General features: G+C 39.3%; 2 protein-coding genes across 2 annotated transcripts; both read right to left on the bottom strand.

Annotated features, from left to right (window-relative positions):
* Positions 1-7136: 7136 nt before the first annotated feature.
* LOC123771307 (general transcription factor IIF subunit 2-like) lies at positions 7137-8183 on the bottom strand. Its single transcript, XM_045763791.2, has one exon. The coding sequence runs from the start codon at positions 8041-8043 to the stop codon at positions 7273-7275; it is 771 nt and encodes a 256-aa protein (XP_045619747.1). The 5' UTR covers positions 8044-8183; the 3' UTR covers positions 7137-7272.
* Positions 8184-11975: 3792 nt separating this feature from the next.
* LOC123771306 (peritrophin-48) lies at positions 11976-23712 on the bottom strand. Its single transcript, XM_045763790.2, has 2 exons — positions 23556-23712; positions 11976-12974 (listed from the first exon to the last, which is right to left on the bottom strand). The coding sequence occupies exons 1-2, from the start codon at positions 23613-23615 to the stop codon at positions 12171-12173; spliced, it is 864 nt and encodes a 287-aa protein (XP_045619746.1). The 5' UTR covers positions 23616-23712; the 3' UTR covers positions 11976-12170.
* Between the last annotated feature and the right edge of the window lie 1269 nt (positions 23713-24981).

Here is a 24981-nt window from a genome sequence, read left to right as displayed (position 1 = left end):
CAACTGTCAATCAACTGGTGTACAGATTCCTGAGGCTACTGGGCTCATATCTACATACATCATATCTACATTTGAAACTGTGTATGGAGTAGCCTCCACCACATCACTTCCTAGTGCATTCCATTTATTAACTACTCTGACACTGAAAAAATTCTTTCTGACGTCTCTGTGGCTCATCTGGGTACTAAGTTTCCACCTGTGTCCCTTTGTTTGTGTCCCACCCGTGCTGAGGAGTTTGTCTTTGTCCACCCTGTTAATTTCCCTGAGAATTTTGTAGGTGGTTATCATGTCTCCCCTTATTCTTCTGTTTTCCAGGGATGTGAGGTTCAGCTCCTTTAGCCTTTCCTCGTAGCTCAATCCTCTCAGTTCCGGGACGAGCCTGGTGGCATACCGCTGAATCTTCTCTAACTTTGTCTTGTGTATGGACTCCAGGCAGGAGCTGCATACTCCAGGATTGGTCTTACATAAGTGGTATATAGGGTTCTGAAAGATTCCTTACACAAGTTTCTGAAGGCAGTTCTTATGTTGGCCAGTCTAGCATATGCCGCTGATGATATTCTTTTGATGTGGGCCTCTGGGGACAGGTTCGGTGTGATATCAACCCCCAGATCCTTCTATTTGACTCTTGCAGGATTTCCCCTCCCAGATGATTGTGTGTGTGTGTGGCAGGAAGGGGAAGGGAGGGTGATATAAACTTTGCACATTTGAGGATGAGTATTATGTAAGTATCTATTTGTGTCCGTGTGTGCATGTGTGCCTATTCATATGTTATTACCTCCAAGTAATTCTCACCTAATGGCAGTGTTTTCAAAATTTTTTACATATAGAAACATTTCTTTAAGATGCTCATTATGTAATTGGAGATGTTGCTAGATTGTTTTCCGAATACACTGTACATGTGCCAAAACTGTTGAGTTTTAAAATACAGTATACCTAGAAAAGATCAAGATAAATTGCTAATTTGTACTTCAATAAACATGGAGGCACTAGGTGCACCAGTGGCCTACATAGATAGTAATACAATAAACAAAAAACTGGAAAGTTACAAAATGTTTGCCATTGAGTTAATCTAGAAGCAGTGATAAAATCCATACACCCAGCACGTGTTAGTTCCTTATCCAGCAAGTTGAGAACATATGGTAAATGGTCTCAAATGGGTAGATTATCTGCTGAAAAATAACTGTTTAAAGCCTCTTGGTCATTTCACTGCTGTAATCCTTATCACTTAACCCTTTAACTGCACGGCCTATAAATATGACATCCCCCCCCCCCCAGTGCACAAGAAATAAATTCTCGGGAATTTTTTTTTTTTTTTGTTCTGAAAGTGTCAAAAAACCCTCCCTGTATATGGGTATAGCAACGGAATTTCGAAGTTGTACTTACTTTGGTTGCAATGGGGTCTGTAAGGTGGCGCGTAATGTCATCATTCCCTGTGTGCCCGTGCAGTAAGCTCCCGGGGCCGGTTGGGTGCTCGAGTTGCTGCGAATACTGTATACAGTATTTTTGTTCATTTTTTGCTCACAGTTCCAAATACATTTTATTTGTTTTCATGTGCTAATCCTATGTATAATAAACATGTACACTATATTATGGCAGTAAAACATCCATCCGTACTGTCCAAGGACACTGTGTTACGTGCATGACACTTGTGTACACATGTTGCACATATTTACCATGTATCATGCTAATTTATGTATGTATACAATCTATTTACAGACTATACACTGTCACACACTATATACATTTACCATCGACACATTCAGAACACCGCGAGTGTGAGCAGCCATACCCAGCCAGCCCTCACTCACTCCTCCAACATTGTATTCGCCAACATTGCTTCTACCATCATACAGTTATTCACACCAATGTTTCATGTTCATATATGTATATTTACAACATATGTACATACTATACACTGTCACACACTATATACATTTACCATCAACACATTCAGATCATCGCGAGTGTGAACAGCCACACCCAGACAGGCCCTCCCTCACTCCAAGATCTTAATTGCAAACATTGCTCCTCCCACCATACTGTTATTGTTTTTATTACACTATTTACACATGTTATATATACTTATCTACATGTTTTATTTACCAGAACTATGCAAGTAAGCCGGTATTGTGTCCAAACAGTACAGTGGCCACCATACACTGCATGAGAAATCACACATCACACAGCAGACAGTAGACGACTCTACGATTACGACGTCACCTCCCTCACCAGCATAGCTCCACTCAACATACCCCTGTTGCTGTTATTACACTATATACACACACACACACTGTATATAACCATGTACATGTGTGTTCCCCATAGCAAACCACGAAGCTAGTATGGTGAGCAAAACAAGAGTGGCTGCCACACAGTGAGGCTATCTCAATTCTCTCCCTCCATCCCTCACCAAAATTCCTCCTTCCACAATACTACACACAATGTTAATTATAACCACAATCCTGGTCACTAATTTCTGTAAATGAATAATTGACCACAAGTTTATTTTGAAAAGGAACCTAAGAAGTCGTTTGAAGATTCCTAGATGGACGAAATAATGCTGTGGTGCTGTGGCTAGCGCTGTGAACATCGTGAACAGCATTGAATCACTGATATTTGAACATTGTACCCAGTCATTATCACACTCGGGCTCTTCTATAATACTATCATGGCTAAATAATACAGGTTATATGTAAATTTTGACATTATTAGGCGATGCTGTGGTCACACGCTGAACAGCAGAGCTGTGCGCTCATGCTGCGAGCGCCAGCCTTGGTTGCTCACTCACTACTGAGGCTCTCACACCCGGCAATGTGGACCATGATTTTTGTTAAAGATGGCGTCTGTTTACAAGAGCCCTGAGGAAGCTGATGTGAATCCCATGTAGCTGCGGGAGTTTTGAATGGAACGTGAAAAATAAAAACACCCGGAGGCTCGTTGCGCACCTGAAGCCTGGGCCTGCAGGCGCGTTGCGCAGTTAAAGGGTTAATGCCCCTTTGGAACTCATGTTGGTTTAGGTAAACTGAAATATGACACAGAAGTAAGAGCTGGAAAATGCTTATTAATGACATTAAGTATACCTGGGTGCAGTTTAAAAAAAAAAGACAAGGTTTTTGAACTGTGCTCTGTGTCTTTGTTTGCTTGATGGAGTAAGATTGCCAAAATGCTGGCATCTGAACCATCGAGACGGTTGTAAAAATATCTAAACCAATGGGTGCCCGCATATCAAGAAGATGTACATCAGGTGGAAGTGTCATTTAGCGAGTTTAAATGTACAGTATTGATTAGTATGTAATCATCATTAAAATTATTGCTGTGTATTTCATTTCCTTGTAGGAATTGAACTACATTCATGAATATTGTCTATCAATTTTTAATTGACTTGTGATTCTCATTTCTTTTGTATTTGAATTCACATATGGAGTTAACCTGCATTTCTTATTTTCCCAGTGTGTTACACTTATTACTTTTGTGCTGAAGAAGTTCCTTGTCTTAGTGCTTAGTGCATTTCTTATTTTCCCAGTGTGTTACACTTATTACTTTTGTGCTGAAGAAGTTCCTTGTCTTAGTGCTGTTTTGCTTAAGTTTGTCCTGTGCCCCGCTAATTAATTTGGGGTGTTTAGATTCTATTTTCTCCCCACTCTCTCTTCACACTGCATTTTCATCTTCCTGACATTGAGAGATCTAGTTTTCACAGCTAGTCTTCATTCCTCGGGTCCTTTATCTCAGGGACTAGTCTTGTTGCAAAGCTCTGGACCTTCTTGAACATTATTATATGCTTGAAGGTGTGGTTCAAGGTTGGTGCTGCTTACTCCTTTCTTTTTTTCATCACAAATAGGTAGTGTATAATCTGAAGAATTACTTTTTTTTTTTTTTTTTAATGTTGAAGACTATTTTTATTTTTTTAATGTATGTGTATATTTTGAGCGTAAGTGTGAATTAATTTTTAAACGCACTGCCCTAATTGTGCTTGGTCTGTCATTTGTACATTTACAGCTGTATAGGAAGAATGTGTGTGAGTGTATATTTGTCTTTGTTTGGAAATGTTGAGCTTGAAGTCTTGGATCCTGCCTCTCAATCTTGATTTAACTCTTATAGTTGTTATTCTTCAGACATTTAATAGGGAATCTGCTAATTAACTGACAAAATTAAATTTTTATTTCACTGGTTCATTTAGACATTTAGGTTCCATTTGCATCATCCTCAGTCTGTTCTCTCTTATGTTTAACAACTTGTTTTGGTGTATTTTGTCCATACCTGACCATCTCGTGCATGCATATTCACACTTGTGCATGTCCATACCTGAGCATCTCATGCATGCATACTCACACTTGTGCATGTCCATACCTGAGCATCTCATGCATGCATATTCACACTTGTGCATGTGTGAAGCAGTGTGGAAGAGAAAGAGAATATTAATGTGTGGGTGTGTGTGTGTGATATTTATTTGATTCAGGTGTCCATATGCTGTAGCAAAATTTACAGATTTATGTAAAAGCTTTGGTGTTTATGGAGGCTTCATATGCCCGCTGTATAATGAGAAAAACGAGATAATATATTAGCAAATATATATCTAATAGCCAAGGTAACCTATTCATAGGATAAACATTCCTTTGACAGGATTGGACGATAGAGAGCTTTTGAGAACCAACAGTAAGGTTATAATGCTAACATTGTGAAGTTTACAAATACACAATCACAAGAGAGTTGTACAAATAGCATTTTGTGAGACCGAGATAATGACACTTGTCTTCATTATACCTTGCTTTTATGTTATTTAAGGTATATATTGTACAGGTGGATTGACAAGTATTTGGTATTGAGCATTCATTTATGAAATACAGTAAAACGTTAACACATTGTATTAAATAAATCTGCTATACATGTAACCAGTGTTTTCCTTGCAAAAATATAGCTGTTGTTGCTGTGATAATAGCATAGTTATAATGGCTTTGTGAATGAGCACAATGTTTAACTTTTAATGGTACTGGAATCGTGTTAGGGTCCTGGAATTACAGTTGGGTTCGTTCTCGACTCGCAATCAAGAATTCCGGGTTCAAGTCCCTGGTGGGACAGAAATGGTTGGATGCATGTAACTATCGCTCAATGCCTCTGTCCACCTAGTAATAAACATGTACCAGGAAGTTGGTCAGCTTGTTGTGGCATTGCATCCTTGGGAAGGTCAGTAATTTGCCCCTGAGGGTAACCTTGATATAAGTCTAACATGAAGTGTGTGTTAATAAAGGCTGCCTGTCCCCTGACAATTAAGTGTTGATTCATAAGTAATGAATTAGCACTGATGCAATTTAAAGCAAATTGTGCAGAAGATTGCAAATACTTAAAATTTTATGAACAAATACAATTAAAATTATCAAAAAATTTGTAAAGAAAAGTTGATTATGTACATAATTAAATATGGCTTAAGCATGGCAAAAATTGATCTTGGTCAGAATTTAAGAATTTATTTAAATTTAAAATTTATGGGGTACAGTAAAATAGGAGCTGCCTCGTATGGGCCAGTAGGCCACCTGCAGTTACCTTTATTCTTATGTTCTTATGAATAGTATAGTATGTATAATATAATAGTATAGTATGAATATGAATAGTATGAAATGTAATGCGAGAATAATAATTGAATTCCAAAATTACTTTGCAAAAGGTATTGGCAATAAGGTATTATTAATCAATGACTTCTCATTCTTGTTCTGTATAACATAACATCTCTATGTTATTGTGATGTTGGTAAACTCTTCTATTTTGTATAGACCAATCTTAACTAGTCATTGCCCTGGGTAAAGGCTTATAGTGGACTTAACTTTGATCTTAATGTTCTAATAACCAAGTTGCTGAAGAACCTTCAACTTAACACCAGTAAATTAAATTACCTATTAATGTTCAATGACCAAGTTGCCTTTTCATTTAAGCATTGATTCATGAAGTTATTTTGTTCATTGATCTACATTAAAAGATAACAGCAGTGATTATTTAATGAGAAGTGTATATTAGTATAATAAGCAAAAACTGGTAAATTGTGCATTTTTTTTCCATATTTTACTGTAAACTATCAGCTATTCACACCATATTATTTTACTACGACTACGACCGCTGGGTGCGGTCGTAGTCTGCTGTCTGGTCTGTGTCGAAGCTGTAGCGTCTTGGGTCGATTAGAACTGCCCAAGCCGAGTACTACATTCTTGACTGGAGATTGTACTGTTCGATATTCATCAAATTGCTTGCATATATGGTGATTACACCTCATCTCCCTCCAACAAAGTGAGAAGAGTATTACCTGTAATTGGGGAAAGGATTGTAGCTTCTGTAATTAGTGCTAATTAGTTATGCTATTAAGATAATGAGATAATGGAGCGAGTATAAGGATTACTCGCTACAAATTTATCTTGTGGGGGCAGGGGTAATAATTTGGGTGTCAGAAACTTCCGACATATGGTACATCGATCAAAACTGAACTGCATGATCTAAATGGAGCCTACCCAGAGCCAGGTATAGCTGAAGAATAACACCAAGTGTTTTATTACTTTTGGCGCGAGTATAATATTGGGATAATCTACTCGCTTTATACTAAAGCTTCAATAAATAAATCTCAATGTCCTATTTGCCTTATTTCGTCAACAGATCACCGTGAGCAGCGATTTTCCTTCTTTCTTATGTTCTAATTCAAAACTTTTGAACTAAAATGAGCTAAGCAAGAAGAGGTTCCACAAGTATTTATTTATGTGATATTGATACATCAAACATGTGATATTGGTACATTGAACACGTGATATTGATACATAGAACATGTGATATATTCAGGATGTCCCAAAAGTAAGTTAAAGGCGGTGCTGGTGAGGTTGTTCAGCTGCGTTTCCACAAGTATGGTGGTGACAGTGTCGACGTTCATCACCGTCAGGGGCTTAGTTACCTCCAACAGCTGCACGTCAATCATTACCAGCTGCAGGGCTGGTACCGTCACCTTCTGGACTGTGACGCTGGTCACGGGAACAACATTGGTCTGGAACACGGTGTTGAGGATGACCTGGTTGATGGGCAACGACGCTTGCAACACCTCGATCTGTGACATTCTGCCTCTCGTCCTAGAACTGCACAGTCTGGGAGACGGGACAGACCCTTGTAGTAAAGGGCAGTGGCCAGCTGCACAAGCACTGCTAGGTAGATCACAACCTTAGACATGAAGTATGAGCCTAATGACTACCTGCATCTTTCACAACGTTTTCTTTACCCTTGTACTGTGAAACAAAGTGTAGTATGACCCTAATCACTCACTGAATTTTCCACAGCCTTTTCGTCAGTCTTATAATGACGGTACTCAGGCTTGAGTTCCCACATATTTTTGTGTGGATGTTTAACATTATAGTCACATAGTTCCTTCAGGATCTCCTTTAGATATGTGATTGGTTGTCGGGTAATCTTGTGGAGATCCTTAATATTGTAATACTGATGCTTTTCAAATGCAGCAAACAACAACTCCATGACCTTATCCTTATCATCACGAATCATCTTGCCTGCTGCCTTCTTCTTCTGTTCTAAATGAACATTTTGTTTATGATGTGATATAGGCTTATAGACATTGAAGGGTCTGTCAATAAGCTTTACCGTGTGAAGAGGCTTGGCAGCTTTCTTCACAGCTTCCTTTTTCTGATTGATATAGTAGTCGTCCACTACAGGCTGACATTCTAGTTTGTGGATGACTTGTCCCTCCAAGTACAATTGCTGTGTCTCGGGAGCTGCAGCAGCCGAGCTACTGCCAGGATCTGGTTGAGAAAGAACTCCGAGTGTCATTTTCTTAAGACTATGAGAGATTACCTTGTGCTCCCGAGGAATTTTGCCGTCCTTCATGGTGTGTTCGCTTGACTTAAAGGTTATTGTTGGACGTTCACCAGGAACCCTGGTAATCTTAAGCTTCCCAACGTCATGGCCAGCACAGTTTGCCCATTTGTCCCCCAAATATTTAGGTACCTTGACCAGCCACAGCCCACGGCTGCAATTCGTAACATCTAAATCCTTCTTAGACTGTTGACTCATGATGGAAAACACACAAGAATATGTAGTTACGTGACCACTTTATAAAACGTCTTTCCGACACGTGCCAGTGTTTCAGAAAGTATCTGGAACACGGCTGGTGAAACTAGTTGATGCGGTGGTGGTTGTAGTTGAATATATCTGGTGATTGGTGGTGAGGAGTGGTGTTGGTAAGGGAACACAGGTGGTAGTGAGAGTGACTGCTATGGTTGTACTGATTGTGACCAACCTCGTAGTCTGCGAGCTTAATGAGTAATGAGCCAACCCGCGGCGGCCCAGGGTTATATAGCTGCTACCTCAGGTGACGAAGGTTGCTCGATGATGGAACTTGTTTCTTTGTATTTTTTCTATGCTAATAAATATTCAAACGTTTAAAAACATAAGAGTAAAGTCGACAAAGGCAGCGTCTAGGATCATCCCGGGCGTAAGTTCGAACCCCTCATCAATGACCTTGTGGATTTGTTTAATTGATGCATCACGCTATTGTGATTTATGTGTGTATATATTCATAAGAATAAAGTTAAACTGACAATACAAGACATGTATGTTTATACATGTGCATGAGTAGACTATACAAGACATGTATGTTTATACATGTGCATGAGTAGAGTATACAAGACATGTATGTTTATACATGTGCATGAGTAGACTATACAAGACATGTATGTTTATACATGTGCATGAGTAGACTAAATATATAGCCAACAACCTATAATAATATTTACAACAAGTTGAAATTTACGTTTACTGATATAAATTCAGGAGAACACGTCCAACGTAGGATAACAAAGTTAATCCAGCAAATCAGAAACATGTCATATGAAGAAAAATTTACTAAGACTAATTCGCATTCTCTAGAAAGGCGAAGAATTCGGGGTGAGATTAAAGAGCTATACAAGTAGTTGAACGGACACAATAGAGGGAATATTAATAGGGTGTTAAGAACATAAGTATGAAGGTAACTGCAAAAGGCCTATTGGCCCTTGCGAGGCAGCTCCTATTTAAACTTTTCTCTACCATAAGTGAAGGACGAATTTGTATTTATTATTTCCTAATTCTTAAGTGTGTTACTGTTCCCCACCATTGGCATTCTCTTAACTTTCTCTTCAACCTTTTGGATCATCTTGATACTTGTCATTATTTGTTTTAAAAGTTGTCTGACATACAACATCGACAAGAGTTTTTTTCGTGGCTTTCTTCGCTACCTCATCAGCTGCTTCATTCAACAGTATTCCCACATGTGAAGGGATTCACATGAATCTTACTTTATATCCATTTTTTTCTAATGTCTTAACATTCTCTCTACACTCGATCACAATATTCTGGTATACTGATCGCCTGCTATTTAAAGACTCCAACGCTCCTCTAATGCCTATAAAGAAATAGGCATTTTTACCACATATGACTTCCTGTAATCCTGCTAATACACGTTGAAGTTCTGCCTGCATTGAGGAAGAAGACGAAGATGAAGATTAAGCCACCCAAAAGGTGGCACGGGCATGAATAGCTCGTAAGTGGTGGCTCTTTTGAGCCATTTCCAGTATCAAGAGCTGATACTGGAGATCTGTAGAGGCGCGACTGCACCCTGCGTGACGGGAGATGTCTCCTGTGAGCAATGGGGAGATATTGTCAGTTAAGCGGCGTCCAATATCAGTATCTACAGTGCCGATGTCAGTGTACTCCCTAATCAAGACTCCACATCCTGCCTTTCTATCCCTAGCTACTGTCTGATCACATTACAGTTAGAGAGAGTTTGCTGTAGGTAATTTTCTAATAATACAATCATGTTGCCCTCAGCTCTCCAATCTCGTACACATATATTTTTCTCTTGCAGGGGAATAATTACTACATCTACGTTACAATCTTAAGAACATAAGAACAAAGGTAACTGCAGAAGGCCTATTGGCCCATACGAGGCAGCTCCTATTCTATAACCACCCAATCCCACTCATATACTTGTCCAACCCGTGCTTGAAACAATCGAGGGACCCCACCTCCACAATGTTACGCGGCAATTGGTTCCACAAATCAACAACCCTGTTACTGAACCAGTATTTACCCAAGTCTTTCCTAAATCTAAACTTATCCAATTTATACCCATTGTTTCGTGTTCTGTCCTGTGTTGATACTTTTAATACCCTATTAATATCCCCCCGGTTATGTCCATTCATCCACTTGTAAACCTCTATCATGTCACCCCTAACTCTTCGCCTTTCCAGTGAATGCAACTTAAGCTTTGTTAATCTTTCTTCATATGAAAGATTTCTAATTTGGGGAATTAACTTAGTCATCCTACGCTGGACACGTTCAAGTGAATTTATATCCATTCTATAATATGGCGACCAAAACTGAACTGCATAATCTAAATGGGGCCTAACTAGAGCAAGATATAGCTTGAGAACCACACCAGGTGTCTTGTTACTAACGCTGCGATTAATAAATCCAAGTGTCCGATTTGCCTTATTACGAACATTTATGCATTGATCCTTTTGTTTTAAATTCTTACTAATCATAACTCCCAGATCCCTTTCGCAATCCGACTTCGCAATCACAACACCATCTAGCTCGTATCTTGTAACTCTATCATCATTCTCATGGTGGTGTGAATTGTCTCATAGGCAAAGTAATACATTCTGGAATAACATCATACTTTATAACAGAACATAATGTACTCATATATGCTCTCTTATTATACTTTATCACACATTGTTCATTACTTCCCACCTTTTGAACTGAGAGGATTAATTCATTAGCTCCCCTACCTCTCATTAATCTAATGGCAGAGGTTACATTTATCTCTGAAATACTATCCCAATATTTTTCAAATTCAATTCCATCCTCGTTATCTCAATCATATCATTTCTTGGGATCCTAAGATTCTTCTCATGGCTTCATTTTGTACCTTCTCTTCTAGCTGTTCAAGCTCCTCATGTGCGGGACTTCCTGCTGGCAGTCCCTAATTCCGCCTTGGGCACCCACCTGGACCATCGAGCCCTAAGTATTGGTGTTGCCCTGCGCCTTGCCGCCCCTATCTCCACCGAACACCAGTGTATTTGTAGCTATGTACGGGTGGACCAATAAGACAGCTGCGGTCTCATCTGTCGTAAGTCACAGAGGAAAGATTTCCAGACATGAAGCAGTCAATGACATCATCAAGAGAGGTTTGGCTACAGCTGGATGTCCAGCACAAAGGGAACCTCAGTTGTGCAGACCTGACAACAGCCAAAAACACCCAGATCAAGTCACCCAGCAGCCGTGGAGGGAAGGTAAACAGGTCGTATGGGATTACACGTGTGCGTCTACATTGACTGATACCTATCTACCTTACAGCACAGTTGAGGGAGGCGGGGCAGCCACCTTCAATGAGACCCAGAAAACCAACAAGTACAGGGACCTAGAACGTTGTTACAGGTTCGTGCCGATAGGCTCTGAGACTCTGGACGCCTGGGGTAAATGTGCACTTAAGTTCCTAAAGGAGGTGGGTGAGGACCTCATTGGGAAAACTAAAGAATCAAGAGCGGCCACTTTCCTGTTTCAGCGCCTCAGTGTCGCAGTTCAGAGGGAAAATGCGTGCAGTACCTTGGGTACGCACCCGACCTCCGAAGAGCTGGACGAGGTCTTCGAACACTGATTGTTATTTTGTTATAACAATCAGTGTCGATTGTTATAACAAAATAACAATTTTGTCGTCCCACACTACAAAACCCAGTATAATTTCTTTGTTTCACAAAATAAAGTTTTGTGCAGTATTCTATTCCTTTGATTTGTCTGTGCTTTTTGTGACATTGTAATTTGGTTAGTTGTAATTTCTCTCATTTTCTTGGTTTACTATTTAATGTGACTATTATCCTAATTTTAACAGCTTATTTAACTGTGCGTTTTATAAGATTTACATTTTTCTTTGAAAATTTTTAAAGATATTTTTGAAATCCAAGTAAAGTTGCTCCACTTTTATTAGTGTGTGTGTTTTCATACTTATACATATGCTGACTAATTATGTAGTAAACCGCTCTAATGTGGGAATACCCATGGCAGGTAAACCCCCCGACCAGTTAGATGGCCAGATAAATGTAGCATATAGATATATTATAGCATATAGATATAGCATATAGATATATATAGTTATATTACTACTCTCCAGGGAATGGGTACGGACAGTACTGCTGATACACACACGAATTTGTGTCCGGGTGGTAGTATAGTCCGCTGGCACAACTGGAAGCTGTAACGACCTGACCGAGGTTATAACCATTGCAGTAGTAGTAGTGCGGGTCGCATCTCTGTGGACACTTCGCGTGGTTACCAAGCACTTCACAGGTGTATCTGTCGATGCATCCGTCCGGTCCCACAACGTTGGTACAAAGAGTAATGCAGGGGGCAGTGTCAGAACATTTCCCGCTTGTAATATCAAAGTTCCCACTCGCACATTCAGTGGAAAACTCTGGGATGCCCTCCTTGTCACAGAAGAAATATTGCTTGCAGTTCGTAGGATCTATTACATATTTATATAAATCACTTCCTGAACAGAATGGCTTACAGCTGCAGCAGTTCGACTCATCTGACTGACATACAGATCCATCAAAGAACTGCTTGTCATCAGGACATGAATGTTGAGTTTCTAAACCACAGTCATAATAAATGTTACAGTCATAACGGTCAGCAAAGTATTTAGGTTTGTCAGGGCTGTCAGGACACTCGTAAGAACACGCGCTGCAGATGTTGGTACATGTGTCTCCAACAACACATTCACTCGTGGCACTGTCAAACACCATGCCGTCGTCACAGGGGAAGGCTTCTGGAGTAGGTTCTTGACTCACACAGAAGTAAAACTGAAGACAGTTTGTGGGATCAGGCACCTTGTCACCATTATCGACGGCAGAACAGTTGGGTATGCAAGGATCAACTTGACCGGCATGAGCACGCTCAGTCCAAGTCTGCAGATGAAGACAAATACAATACAATACAATACAATACAATTTTATTTAGGTAAGGTACATACATACAATAAATATTTACAAGGATTGTTTGACTTATAGGTAGAGCTAGTACATACAATGCCTAAAGCCACTATTACGCAAAGCGTTTCGGGCATAAATATTATCTTATGCCAACGAGAGAGAATTCCTGTTAAAATTAGTTTATAAATTAATACTTAAAATAATAATATAAGTAAGAAATAATAATAATATTAAATACAATTTAGGCAGTAAAATGTTAAAACAATATTAACTAAACTTATCAGTGCTGAATTTAGCCAGAAATTCCCTACATGAACATTGTAGTATGTTTTGGGTGCCCAGAGCGCTAGCCTCATATAACACATGTTGAATTGGATATACAAACAATTGATTATGCAATTCCTGGAAGTTAAACATTAATATGACAATAGTGTTAATATAAACTACACAAAATTATGACAGCTTCAATGTAAAATATAAAGTAGACCCCATGGGTCAGTGGTAAGGCACTCGTCCAGCGCTTCACAAGCGATTTGGCCTGGGTTTGTATCCTGGCCGGGAAGGATTGACTAGGCGCCAATCCTTAGCTGTACGCCTCAGATCAGCCAGCAGTGAATGGTTGTTAAACTATTTGGCGGGTCGTTTTCCAGAGAAAATTAACATTACGGACCTGCCCGAAACGCTATGCGTGCTAGTGGCTACATAAGAATGTAAGAATTCTTGTATATATGAATTATTATATTATATGGCTTATTATAAAAATAAAATAAAAATAAAATACTAGTCGCACTAAATATTACTGGTAGCAATGGTATATGGTGACTACAGGTGTTGCTGACGACCAAGAACATTTGGGTGCCTAACGCCCGCCAACTCCACTGATGTTAATGAGATAATCCTTTCCTTTAAAACAAATCCTAGTGCCCTTACTGAGATACCAACTCTAATTTACAAAAAAGCCTCCAGATTTTTAGCTCCAGCCATTGCATTGCTCTACAGCAAGTCACATGAACTCCGCACCTTTCCAGATATTCTAAAAAGAACGAGAGTAACCCCAGTCCATAAATGTGGTGATCTCACTGATTCAACAACTTCAGACCTATATCAATTCTGCCAAATTTGTCAAAAATATTTGAAAAACTAATCTACAAGCAGCTCTACTCTCATCTAGACAAATACAATATACTTAGTTTTTGCCAATATGGCTTCAGACCCAAGACAAGCACTAACGATGCACTTATTATTATGATTAACTTGATACATGCAGCTCTTGATAAAAATGAGTTCCCTGTTGGGTTATTTGTTGACCTACGGAAGGCTTTTGACACTGGCAACCACCAAAACCTTCTTCTTAAGTTACATCATTATGGAGTCAGAGGACACTTCCTGCAATACCTCAAATCTTACCTTACTGACAGGCTCCAGTATGTTTCTGTGAATAATTCCATTTCTCCCACCCTACCCATCAACATTGGTGTTCCTCAGGGCAGCATACTTGGCCCTCTTCTCTTTCTCATATACATTAATGACCTTCCACATGCCTCTCAACACCTCAAACCAATTCTATTTGCTGATGACACAACATTCATTTTCCCCAGTCCTGACCCTTTTGCCCTAAATGTCACAGTGAATACTGAACTAAATAAAGTCGATCTTTGGCTAACTGCTAACAAACTCACCCTTAACATTGACGAAACTTTCTATATTTTGTTTGGTAATAAACCCTCAAATCAAATTAATCTAAGAATAAACAATACCCAAATAAATAATAGAGTTCCTTGGCAAATTCCTTGGTGTTCTCATCGATAACAAGCTGAATTTCCAGGGACACATTCTAAATATATAAAAAAAAGTTTCTAAAACTGTTGGCATTCTTTCTAAGATCAGATATTTTTTACCTCGCCCTGCACTTTCATCTATCCTTACCACAATTACGGTATTTGTGCTTGGGGTTCTACTACTCAAAATCATTTACGTCCTCTAATTACTCAACACAAAAGCTGCTATTAGAACAATATCTAACTCTGGCCCCAGACAACACTCGGTACTCTTACTCAAATTTTTGAATATGTCAGATATTAAGTCACTGCACATCCTCTCATGTGTACTCTATATATTTAAAACTCTGAACTGCAATGTTAATCCTGACCTTAAAAGTTTCCTAGAAGGTTGTAACAGGACCCACGCCAGAAACAAATACCCATTTGATATTCCAAGAGTGTGACTTAACCAAACTAGAAATGCTCTACAGCTCAAGGGACCCAGAATGTGGAATGACCTCCCTAATTATGTCAAAGTCTGTACTTCTCTCAACCAGTTTAGGAGTAGAACTAAGTACTACCTAATTAACTCTATGTAACCTACCTTACCCCCTAAATGTCAACACATGTCTTACTATTCTAAACAATGTTATTTGTTGACCTACTTGTACAATTGCTGGTGTTTGTCATGTTCCCCCCCTTTTTTTATTCCTTTTTTCTACACAATTTATACTTTACTCCCAATTACTATTAAGTTTTAGTCTAAGTGTTTTTCCTCCACACCTTGCCCGAAATGCTAGGCGTATTAGTGGCTTTAGGTATTGCATGTACTAACTCTATCTATAAATCCAACAGTATGCTTGTAACTCTGCATCTATGTATGTACTTTTCCTAAATAAAATATTATCATTATTATATTATGTGGATAATAATAGTGATGGTGACTACAGGTGTTGCTGACGTATATTTAAGCAATATAAACAAAACAGATGATGTGCTACAGAATACAAGACACAGATGATGTTCTACAAACTGCAGAGCTAACCTCTTGAGTACATGCATGTGTCGGTAACTATGAGGGCAGAAGAGAGAGAGGTGAGAGAGACGGTGGACTTACTCTTACTGACTTACTTGTAAAAAAAGAGATTGCCAAAATGTCAGAGAATGAACAGATTGTCAGATGTATAGACAAAATAAAATTTAGTCCCAGTGTATAAAAACGGAGGGAGACGGGAACCATTCAACTACAAACCAGTCATTAATAATAATAATAATAATAATAATAATAATTTTTATTTAGGCAAAGGTACATACATAAAGAGATTTTACAAAGTTTGTTGGCTTTATAGATAAGAGCTAGTACATACAATGCCTAAAGCCACTATTACGCAAAGCGTTTCGGGCAGGAAAAAACACTACTGACTAAAGCTTCAAACTAATGGGTAAAAAGAAAAAAAAGCGTTGAGTACAAATAAAAATAGAGGTAAAAGAGGGGGGAACATTGTTGAAAAAACAGCACAAATACAATTACAAATTATTACAGAAAATTACATTAAAACAGCGTTGAATTGTAAAACAAAACAAAACAAAAAAAAACATACATGGGTTGACAATAGAGAGGTAAGGTAGGTTACAGGGAATTTATTAGGTATAGCTTCGTTTTTAACTTAAACTGGTTGAGAGAGGTACTGTCTTTAACATGGTTGGGAAGGTCATTCCACATCCTGGGCCCCTTGATTTGTAGAGCATTTCTGGTTTGATTAAGTCGTACTCTAGGAATATCAAAACTGTATTTATTTCTGGTGTGGTGCTCATGGGTTCTGTTACAACCTTCTATGAAGCTTTTGAGATCAGGATTGGCATTACAATTTAGCGTTTTGTATATGTATAGTACACATGAGAGAATGTGCAGTGACTTAATGTCTAACATATTCAGGGATTTGAATAGGGGTACCGAGTGATGTCTGGGGCCAGAATTGGATATTGTCCTAATAGCAGCTTTGTGTTGAGTAATTAGAGGACGTAAGTGATTTTGGGTAGTAGAGCCCCAAGCACAAATACCATAGTTGAGATATGGATAGATAAGGGAGTAATAGAGAGTCACCAGGGCAGGGCGTGGTACATAATATCTGATCTTAGAAAGAATGCCCACAGTTTTTGAAACTTTTTTTGATATGTTTAGAATGTGTCCCTGGAAATTCAGCTTGTGGTCAATGAGAATGCCAAGGAATTTGCCATCTAATTTGTTACAAATTTGGGTATTGTTTATTTTGAGATTTATTTGATTAGAGGATTTATTGCCAAACAGAATATAGAAAGTTTTGTCAATGTTAAGGGTGAGTTTGTTGGCAGTTAGCCACAGATGGACTTTATTTAGCTCAGTATTTACTGTGGCATTTAGAGCAAGGGGATCAGGACTGGAGTAAATGAAGGTTGTGTCGTCAGCAAATAGGATTGGTTTGAGGTGTTGGGAGGCATTTGGAAGGTCATTAATGTAGATGAGAAAGAGGAGAGGGCCAAGTATTTTAAGTTAAAAGCGAAGCTATACCTAATAAATTCCCTGTAACCTACCTTACCCTTCTATTGTCAACCAATGTCTGTTTTTTTCTTTAAAGAGCGCTGTTTGTCGACATAATTGTATTTGTGCTGCTTTTTCATCTATGTTTTCATTTCTTGTTTTCATTCTACTCATTATGCTCAATTAGTATTAAGCTTGTCATTTAAGTTTATCATGCCCGAAACGCTTTGCGTAATAGTGGCTTTAGGCATTGTATGTACTAGCTATACCTATAAGTTAAACAATCCTTGTAAATATTTATTGTATGTATGTACCTTACCTAAATAAAATTGTATTGTATTGTATTGTAAATTGTATTGTAAGTATGCTGCCCTGGGGAACACCAATGTTGATGGGTAGGGTGGGCGAAATTGTATTATTCACAGAAACACATTGGAGCCTGTCAGTAAGGTAGGATTTGAGGTATTGTAGGGAGTGTCCTCTGACACCATAATGATGTAATTTAAGAAGAAGGTTTTGGTGGTTGACAGTATCGAAAGCTTTACGCAGGTCCACAAATAACCCAACAGGGAACTCATTTTTATCAAGAGCTGTATGAATCGAGTTAAGCATACTAATAAGTGCATCGTTAGTGCTTTTTTTGGGCCTGAAGCCATATTGGCAAGGGCTAAGTATATTGAGTTTGGCTAGATATGAGTAAAGCTGCTTATAGATTAGTTTTTCAAAAATTTTTGACAAGTTTGGCAGGATTGATATAGGTCTGTAGTTGTTAACATCTGTGAGATCACCACATTTGTGGACAGGCGTTACTCTCGCTTTTTTTAGAATATCTGGAAAGGTTTGGAGTTCAAGTGACTTGTTGAAGAGCAAAGCAATAGCAGGGGCTAAAGATCTGGAGGCTTTTTTGTAGATTAAAGTTGGTATCTCCTCAAGGGCACCATACTTGGTTTTAAGGGAAAGGATTATCTCATTGACGTCAATGGAATTAATAGGCTTTAGGTACAGAGACTGGGGATAGTTCCCTGTGAGATAGTCCTTAATGTCAGTACTGGAAGATGGAATATCATTAGCAAGGGATGAACCAATGGAAGAGAAGAACCTATTGAACTCAATAGCAGAATCAGAGGCTGAAAGCTGACCATCGTTATTAGACAGGAGAGTCGGTTTGTTATTTAAAGACTTTTTTGATCCCAATATTTGTGAAATTGTTCTCCATGTTTGTTTAATGTTGCTCTTTATTTGGGTAAATTTATCTTCGTAGTATTTAGTTTTGGCTCGTCTAATTATCTTAGATAGCAATAATGAGTAATTCTTTAATGAGTAATTCTTAATGAGTAATTCTTAACAAGCATTCCTTCCAACATGCTAGAAAAGGCTAAAAGGAAACGGTCCATGGAACACTTAGAAAAATGCCGCTGTTTTCGTAGAACCAGCAAGAATTCAGTAAAAGAAAAACATAGGAATTAAAGGAACAACAGAAGTTCTAATGGCCCATTCAAGGCGCAGTTACGTATATCCACCAACCATCTCACGTCTTATGTTACCTGGTAATTTTCACCGTCATTCATATCACTCGGTGTGCATATGCACATTCGATCAATTAAAGAAATAATTCTTCTTCCACATATGCATAAGAAAGACTTTCGATTGATAAGAACGCGTGTCAAAGACGTTCATGTGTGCCAACCCTCCCGTAGCTGAGAGGTAGATTGTCTACTAGTCACAGAAGGTACTACTGAGAGTAAAATAAATAATTTTTTTTAAGGCACTTCTACCTTGGTCGATCCCCAATCGCTTCCAGACCGCGACACAAAAGTGCTAAATCAACCAATAGAAAATAAATGGTTAATTATAATTGCCAAACAGAATATAGAAAGTTTTGTGTTTCTGCTGTATTGTGCCTACCAATTTGTTGTCAACTACCATTTTAAGCTGTCATTGTAATCAATCATAGCTACCTATGTGCTTTAATATACTGTACCTATAATTTTCTCTCATCTTCTTTTTTTTTCATTCCATGTAATCTGTTATCATTTTTTTGTCTATAAATTTTGCAAGTATTTACCTCCTTAAAGTTTTCTTAGATTAAGGACCTGCCCGAAACGCTGCGCGTGCTAGTGGCTTTACAAGACTGTAATTACCATATTTGTATCCTCACATTCCTTATGTACATTCTTGTATATGCATAAATAAATAAAATAAATAAAATTGCGTATAAGTGGCCACAAAGAGTACCCCAATCCGTCCTCTTAAAAAAACGTTGCTTTTTGCTCGTATGCGCGCTATGGCCAAAAATGGACGTAATTTTAAATGAAATCGGCTCACAAAAGTTATTACTGTCCAGTTTTCTGTTTGAGTCCTCCGGCTTACCCGGTTAGGTTACGAGAGGAAACTTTCAATTAATGGTTTTCATGACGTTTTGAATTGCTAGAGCTTCCTGCCCTCGAAGCCTACCAGACGACCCGTAACTTACTGTTTTGGAAAAAAAATCCAAAATTTATTTTCATTTTCAAATACGGCCATAATACAACACATCTGAAGGAATCAGACATAACAAAAGCTGCAGTGAAGATCATGTTTGACCGTGAATGTTTCAACCCCATCCTGCTAAGCTATACAAACATCAAGAAACTGCCTTTCTACAGTTTCCTACTCCTAACCTACCAGAGGACCCAAAACAGAAAACAGGACAGTATGTAAATTTTGCGAGGTGCTACCATTTTCTAGTACGACAGTTTTTGGCCTTAGGTAAAGTATACGTCAAAATGTGACATTCTTTTTGGAGGACAGGTTAAATGTTTAGGGAGGCTGCTTGAGTGTTTTATTATCTATTAATTTAGATTAAAACTAAACAAAAACCAGAGTCTTGAGTCTCCGTGGTGTAGTGGTAAGACACTCGCCTGCCATTTCGCGACCGCTTTGGCCTGGGTTCGTATCCTGGCCGGGGAGGATTTACTGGGCGTCACTCCTTAACTGTAGACTCTGTTTACCCAGCAGTGAATGGGTATCTGGTTGTGAAATTATTTGACGGTCCGTATTCCGGGGAAAATTAGGATTAAGGACCTGCCCGAAACGCTATGCGTGCTGGTGGCTGTACAAGAATTAAGAACTCTTGTATATAAAAAAATAAAAAATTTACATAAATAAAAATGGAAATGTTTGTTTGTGCATAACCGCTAATTTTCGAAAATTCTTCACCGATTGCTTTAAAATTTTCACTCAACGTTCCATTCGCATTCGTGCAGGTTTTTATATACATACTATATAGATGTCACGTCTGTAACGGTAAAAAAAAACGTTTTTTTCTGAAAACTGTGTAATCCATATGTTTTTCATGTTAAGGAAATCTTAGAAACCTCTTTACCGATTGCTTTGAAATTTGGACACAACATTGCATTCGAATATTCGCGTCTTTTTATATATCTACTATATACATGCCTCACCTGTGACAGGAAAAAACATTTTCTTTTTTAAACAGCGCCATCTGTTGGACGTAAGAGCAACACACACTGTAATCTCCGAAAGTTCTTCACCGATTGCGTTGAAATTTTGACACAACGTTGCATTCAAATAGGCGCGACTTTTTATATACCTACTATATAGATGCCACCCCTGTGACAGGTAAAAACATGCGTTTTTAAAAAACAGCGCCATCTGTTGCACATAATAGCAACATGCACGCTATACTAAATATGTCACGAATTCCATTTCAATGTTTCCGATTGCATTGATAAATTGAATTTTCACAAATTTTTATTCATTTTTATTTTTATTTAATTATTTTGTGTGAATTGCGTTGGAATTGAGCTGTGTTGTTTGCGATACTGTTCATTTCGTGAGTATAATTTAATTTTTTATTTTTCATATTTTCATTTAATTTTTTAACTGTTTTTGTTATATTTTAGTGATGGGAACATCAGATTACTTGATGTTCCCAATTTTCTGATGGGAACATCAGACCATTTGGGAAGGCATCGGACGAGGGAGTGGGAATGGTGGGGACTGCATGACGTCATGGTCAACAAATAACTTACAACAAATACTGATAGTCTTATACAGGGAAGATGAAGACTGCATGACGTCTGTGACCATTAGCGATGTCTGTGCAGAGTCACAGAGCTAACAAAATTTTGGGATGACTAGAGACGGCCATTTAATCCCCTTGAGCGAAATGGCAGGGACTAGGAGGAGGGCACATTTTAATTCTCATTTTGGAAAATATTACATGATTGAAGGGAGAGATTGATAAATGATATGAAAATATGCAAACAACCCCCCCCCCGGCTATGACCGTGAGTTGGAATAAATGGAAAAAAACTTATGCTATGCCCGTCCGTCGGGAAAAAACAAAACGGACGGGCATAGTCATAAATCCTATCCTACTTTAGTTTAAGTATTTTAAGATCATGTAATTAAACAAAGATATTAGAAACCCATTTTAAGATGCCGCAGCTACTTAGAAAGTTCATCTAGAGCATCAGTGAAACATTCCCTGCCTATAATATATATGTAAAGTTGAGAAGTCAAACGAGGGTAGAGATCCTCAACGTGTGGTGAGGACAGATTACTGTCATATTAACCTGAACTTCTGTGCACCAAGAAACCACATTAACGTTATGTATTAATGAGAAAAGCAATATGAGCCGTGAGGAGGATTCGAACCTGTGCTCTGGGTATTCTTGATACTAGATACATAACGTTAATGTGATTTCTTTGTGCATTTAAAGAGAAGCTTAGGAGGTAGAATTCCTAAACTACAAGCCAGAGTGCAGGGGGTTATTATGTGAAACCCTGGCTTAGCTTCAGTGTGAGCCTCGGGAACCCTAGAGGAGGCAGTTGAATCCCAAACTGCAATGCTTTTGACCATGTAGTGGTATAGAGCGTTTGCTTGGGAGCACACAGAGCATAGGTTCGAATCCTCTTCAGGGCTCCTACTCTTTTTTTTTTTTTTTGCAGGGATATTCCTGCGCGGGCCCTAAGCCTCTCGCTGGTCCACTAAGTATTGCTTGTTTCTGTTTTACTTGGGCGGAGTATGAGTATTTATGACTCGTATGGTTGCTTCAGCAAGATTTTGTCCCAAGTGTTTAACAACTTCTTCTGCTCTGTTGAATCTAAGTTGAAATCTTAATGGGTTTGTAACTGTGCACTGTGTTAGATAATGTTCCAGTGGTCTGTTGTGGTGGTAACTGTGCACTTTGTTAGGCAATCACACACAGAGATCACAATAACGTGATGTATCAAATGAACAAATCCACAAGGGTCGTGACGAGTATTCGAACCTGCGTCCGGGAGCATCCCAGACACTGCCTTAATCGACTGAGCTACGACAGGGTAAAAGGGTTGAAACCGAAGTTCTACTGATCTTACTGGATTCCGTAGCCTCTCCGAGGCACAAACCAGGCTTTTACACAACCCCCCCCCCTGCACCCGAGCTATGTCAACAGGCCGTTCTCCCTCTTCGCCCTTACATCATCACACACAGAGATCACAATAACGTGATGCATCAAATGAACAAATCCACAAGTGTTCCAGTGGTCTGTTGTGGTTGTAACTGTGCACTGTGTTAGACAATGTTCCAGTGGTCTATTGTAGTTGTAACTGTGCACTGTGTTAGATAATGTTCCAGTGGTCTGTTGTGGTTGTAACTGTGCACTGTGTTAGACAATGTTCCAGTAGTCTGTTGTAGTTATAACTGTGCACTGTGTTAGACAATGTTCCAGTGGTCTATTGTAGTTGTAACTGTGCACTGTGTTAGATAATGTTCCAGTGGTCTGTTGTGGTTGTAACTGTGCACTGTGTTAGACAATGTTCCAGTGGTCTGTTGTGGTTGTAACTGTGCACTGTGTTAGACAATGTTCCAGTGGTCTGTCGGGCATTTCTCCAGATGTCTCTTAAGGCGCCGGTCGGCCGAGCGGACAGCACACTGGACTTGTGATCCTGTGGTCCAGGGTTCGATCCCGGGCGCCGGCGAGAAACAATGGGCAGAGTTTCTTTCACCCTATACCCCTGTTACCTAGCAGTAAAATAGGTACCTGGGTGTTAGTCAGCTGTCACGGGTTGCTTCCTGGGGGTGGAGGCCTGGTCAAGGACCGGGCCGCGGGGACACTAAAACCCCGAAATCATCTCAAGATAACCTCAAGATAACAGTGCTAGTGGCTCCTACGAAGTTCTATGTTTTCGTCACTCACACAAGCGTCTTCAGCTCTTGACTCAACACCTGAACTATATTGTCTTTATTATATATATTCTTTCCGGTTGAGTAAGTGTGCTTGGTCTCACCAGGCAGAGAACCAGGACCACGGGCAGTGTGAGGACCCTGAGGGAGGTGGAGGCGGCCATGACAGCGTCGGGAGGGTAATGCCTGGCTCCTCCGGCAGGTGGCGGCCGTGTGACCAAGTGGACGGGTGTCTCTGGCAGGTATATCAGCTGCTGTATCTTGCACGGTATATATATACACCCACACAACCCCCGGCGGCGTCTATCTCCGGCTGGGCCACTCTATGGCGCATTAATTTTGCGACATTGAAGGGCAATTCCATATTATTTGTCAATGTGGAAAAGTGAGGAAGAGAGAGAGAGAGAGAGAGAGAGAGAGAGAGAGAGAGAGAGAGAGAGAGAGAGAGAGAGAGAGAGAGAGAGAGAGAGAGAGAGAGAGAGAGAGAGAGAGAGAGAGAGAGAGAGTGTTGGGGGGGAGGAGAAGTGGGTTTGATGAGAATCAGAAAAGGAAGACAATTTGCATGATGACGCATTAGATCCCATGACTGGTTTTCTCTGGAAAAAGCTCGACAGGGATATTTATCCGAGGACATACTTCCGCCACTAAACCGGAAGACGAGTCTCTTACAACCAACAACCAGGAAAAAGCTGACCTACAGGAAAGCCCCTTTGCTGTCAGATTGCAAGTTCCCGAGCCCTGACAACCTCCACAGCTTGATCCAAGCATTGTGTCAAGTTATCTGAAGTGGAAATTCAACAGACTGAAGTTCACCATCATCTTAAAACACTCGACATAGGTAAGTTGCTCGTGAAGTACTCTCCCAATTCAAAGCAAAACGTCTTTAAAGAAACAAATGTTGTCTATTCCTTTACATCCCCTTTGGGACTGTCAGCTCCAACGATCTCCAGAGATAGCCAAGGTGTCTGACAATGCACGGACAACATCGCTCCATCAATGATTATAATTTCTACCTAACCAGACCATAGATATCCTGACCTTCAACACAGAAGTAATCAACATATACCACGACAATACAAGATTTGACATGGCGAAGCACTGCATATTGTCGTTGTTGTTTTAGATTTAGCTACTCAGAACGAAATGTCCATGTAGCACGGGCTATGGTGAGCCCGTAGTTGAGTTCGGTTATTCGCGATAACCTTATTACTGTGATATTTGGGTCAAAATTTGAAATGGAGGTGGGGTTTCCTCCTTTTTCTCTGTTTCTTTTTCGCTTCTGCACTGGTTTTAGTCCTGTTAGTCACATTATATCGGTGGCGGATGTAGATTTAGCGAAGCGAAGATTTGGAGTCAGTATGAATGATGACATCATGTAAATTATTCTCAATTGTATAGGTTATGGCCTCCTTCAGGGCATATTATTCTGTTTGCAATGTTGAGCACCCACTATTCATGCTCCAGTAAGCTTCATGGTTGGTAGTGTTAACTGCTGCCTCAGCAGAACCTCTTTCTTGATCAACTGATCCG

This window comes from Procambarus clarkii, chromosome 54 (genome assembly GCF_040958095.1).
Source record: "Procambarus clarkii isolate CNS0578487 chromosome 54, FALCON_Pclarkii_2.0, whole genome shotgun sequence".
Taxonomy (NCBI): Eukaryota; Metazoa; Arthropoda; class Malacostraca; order Decapoda; family Cambaridae; genus Procambarus; species Procambarus clarkii.
This window is presented reverse-complemented; position numbering and strand designations above follow the sequence as displayed.

Bases quoted from the DNA above. Each gene is read 5' to 3' on its own strand.
- LOC123771307 (XM_045763791.2), bottom strand. From the start codon at position 8,043: ATGAGTCAACAGTCTAAGAAGGATTTAGATGTTACGAATTGCAGCCGT.
- LOC123771306 (XM_045763790.2), bottom strand. From the start codon at position 23,615: ATGGCCGCCTCCACCTCCCTCAGGGTCCTCACACTGCCCGTGGTCCTG. The intron at 12,975-23,555 runs GTGAGACCAAGC...CTTCATCTGCAG, and splicing joins TGGTCCTGGTTCTCTGCCTG to ACTTGGACTGAGCGTGCTCA.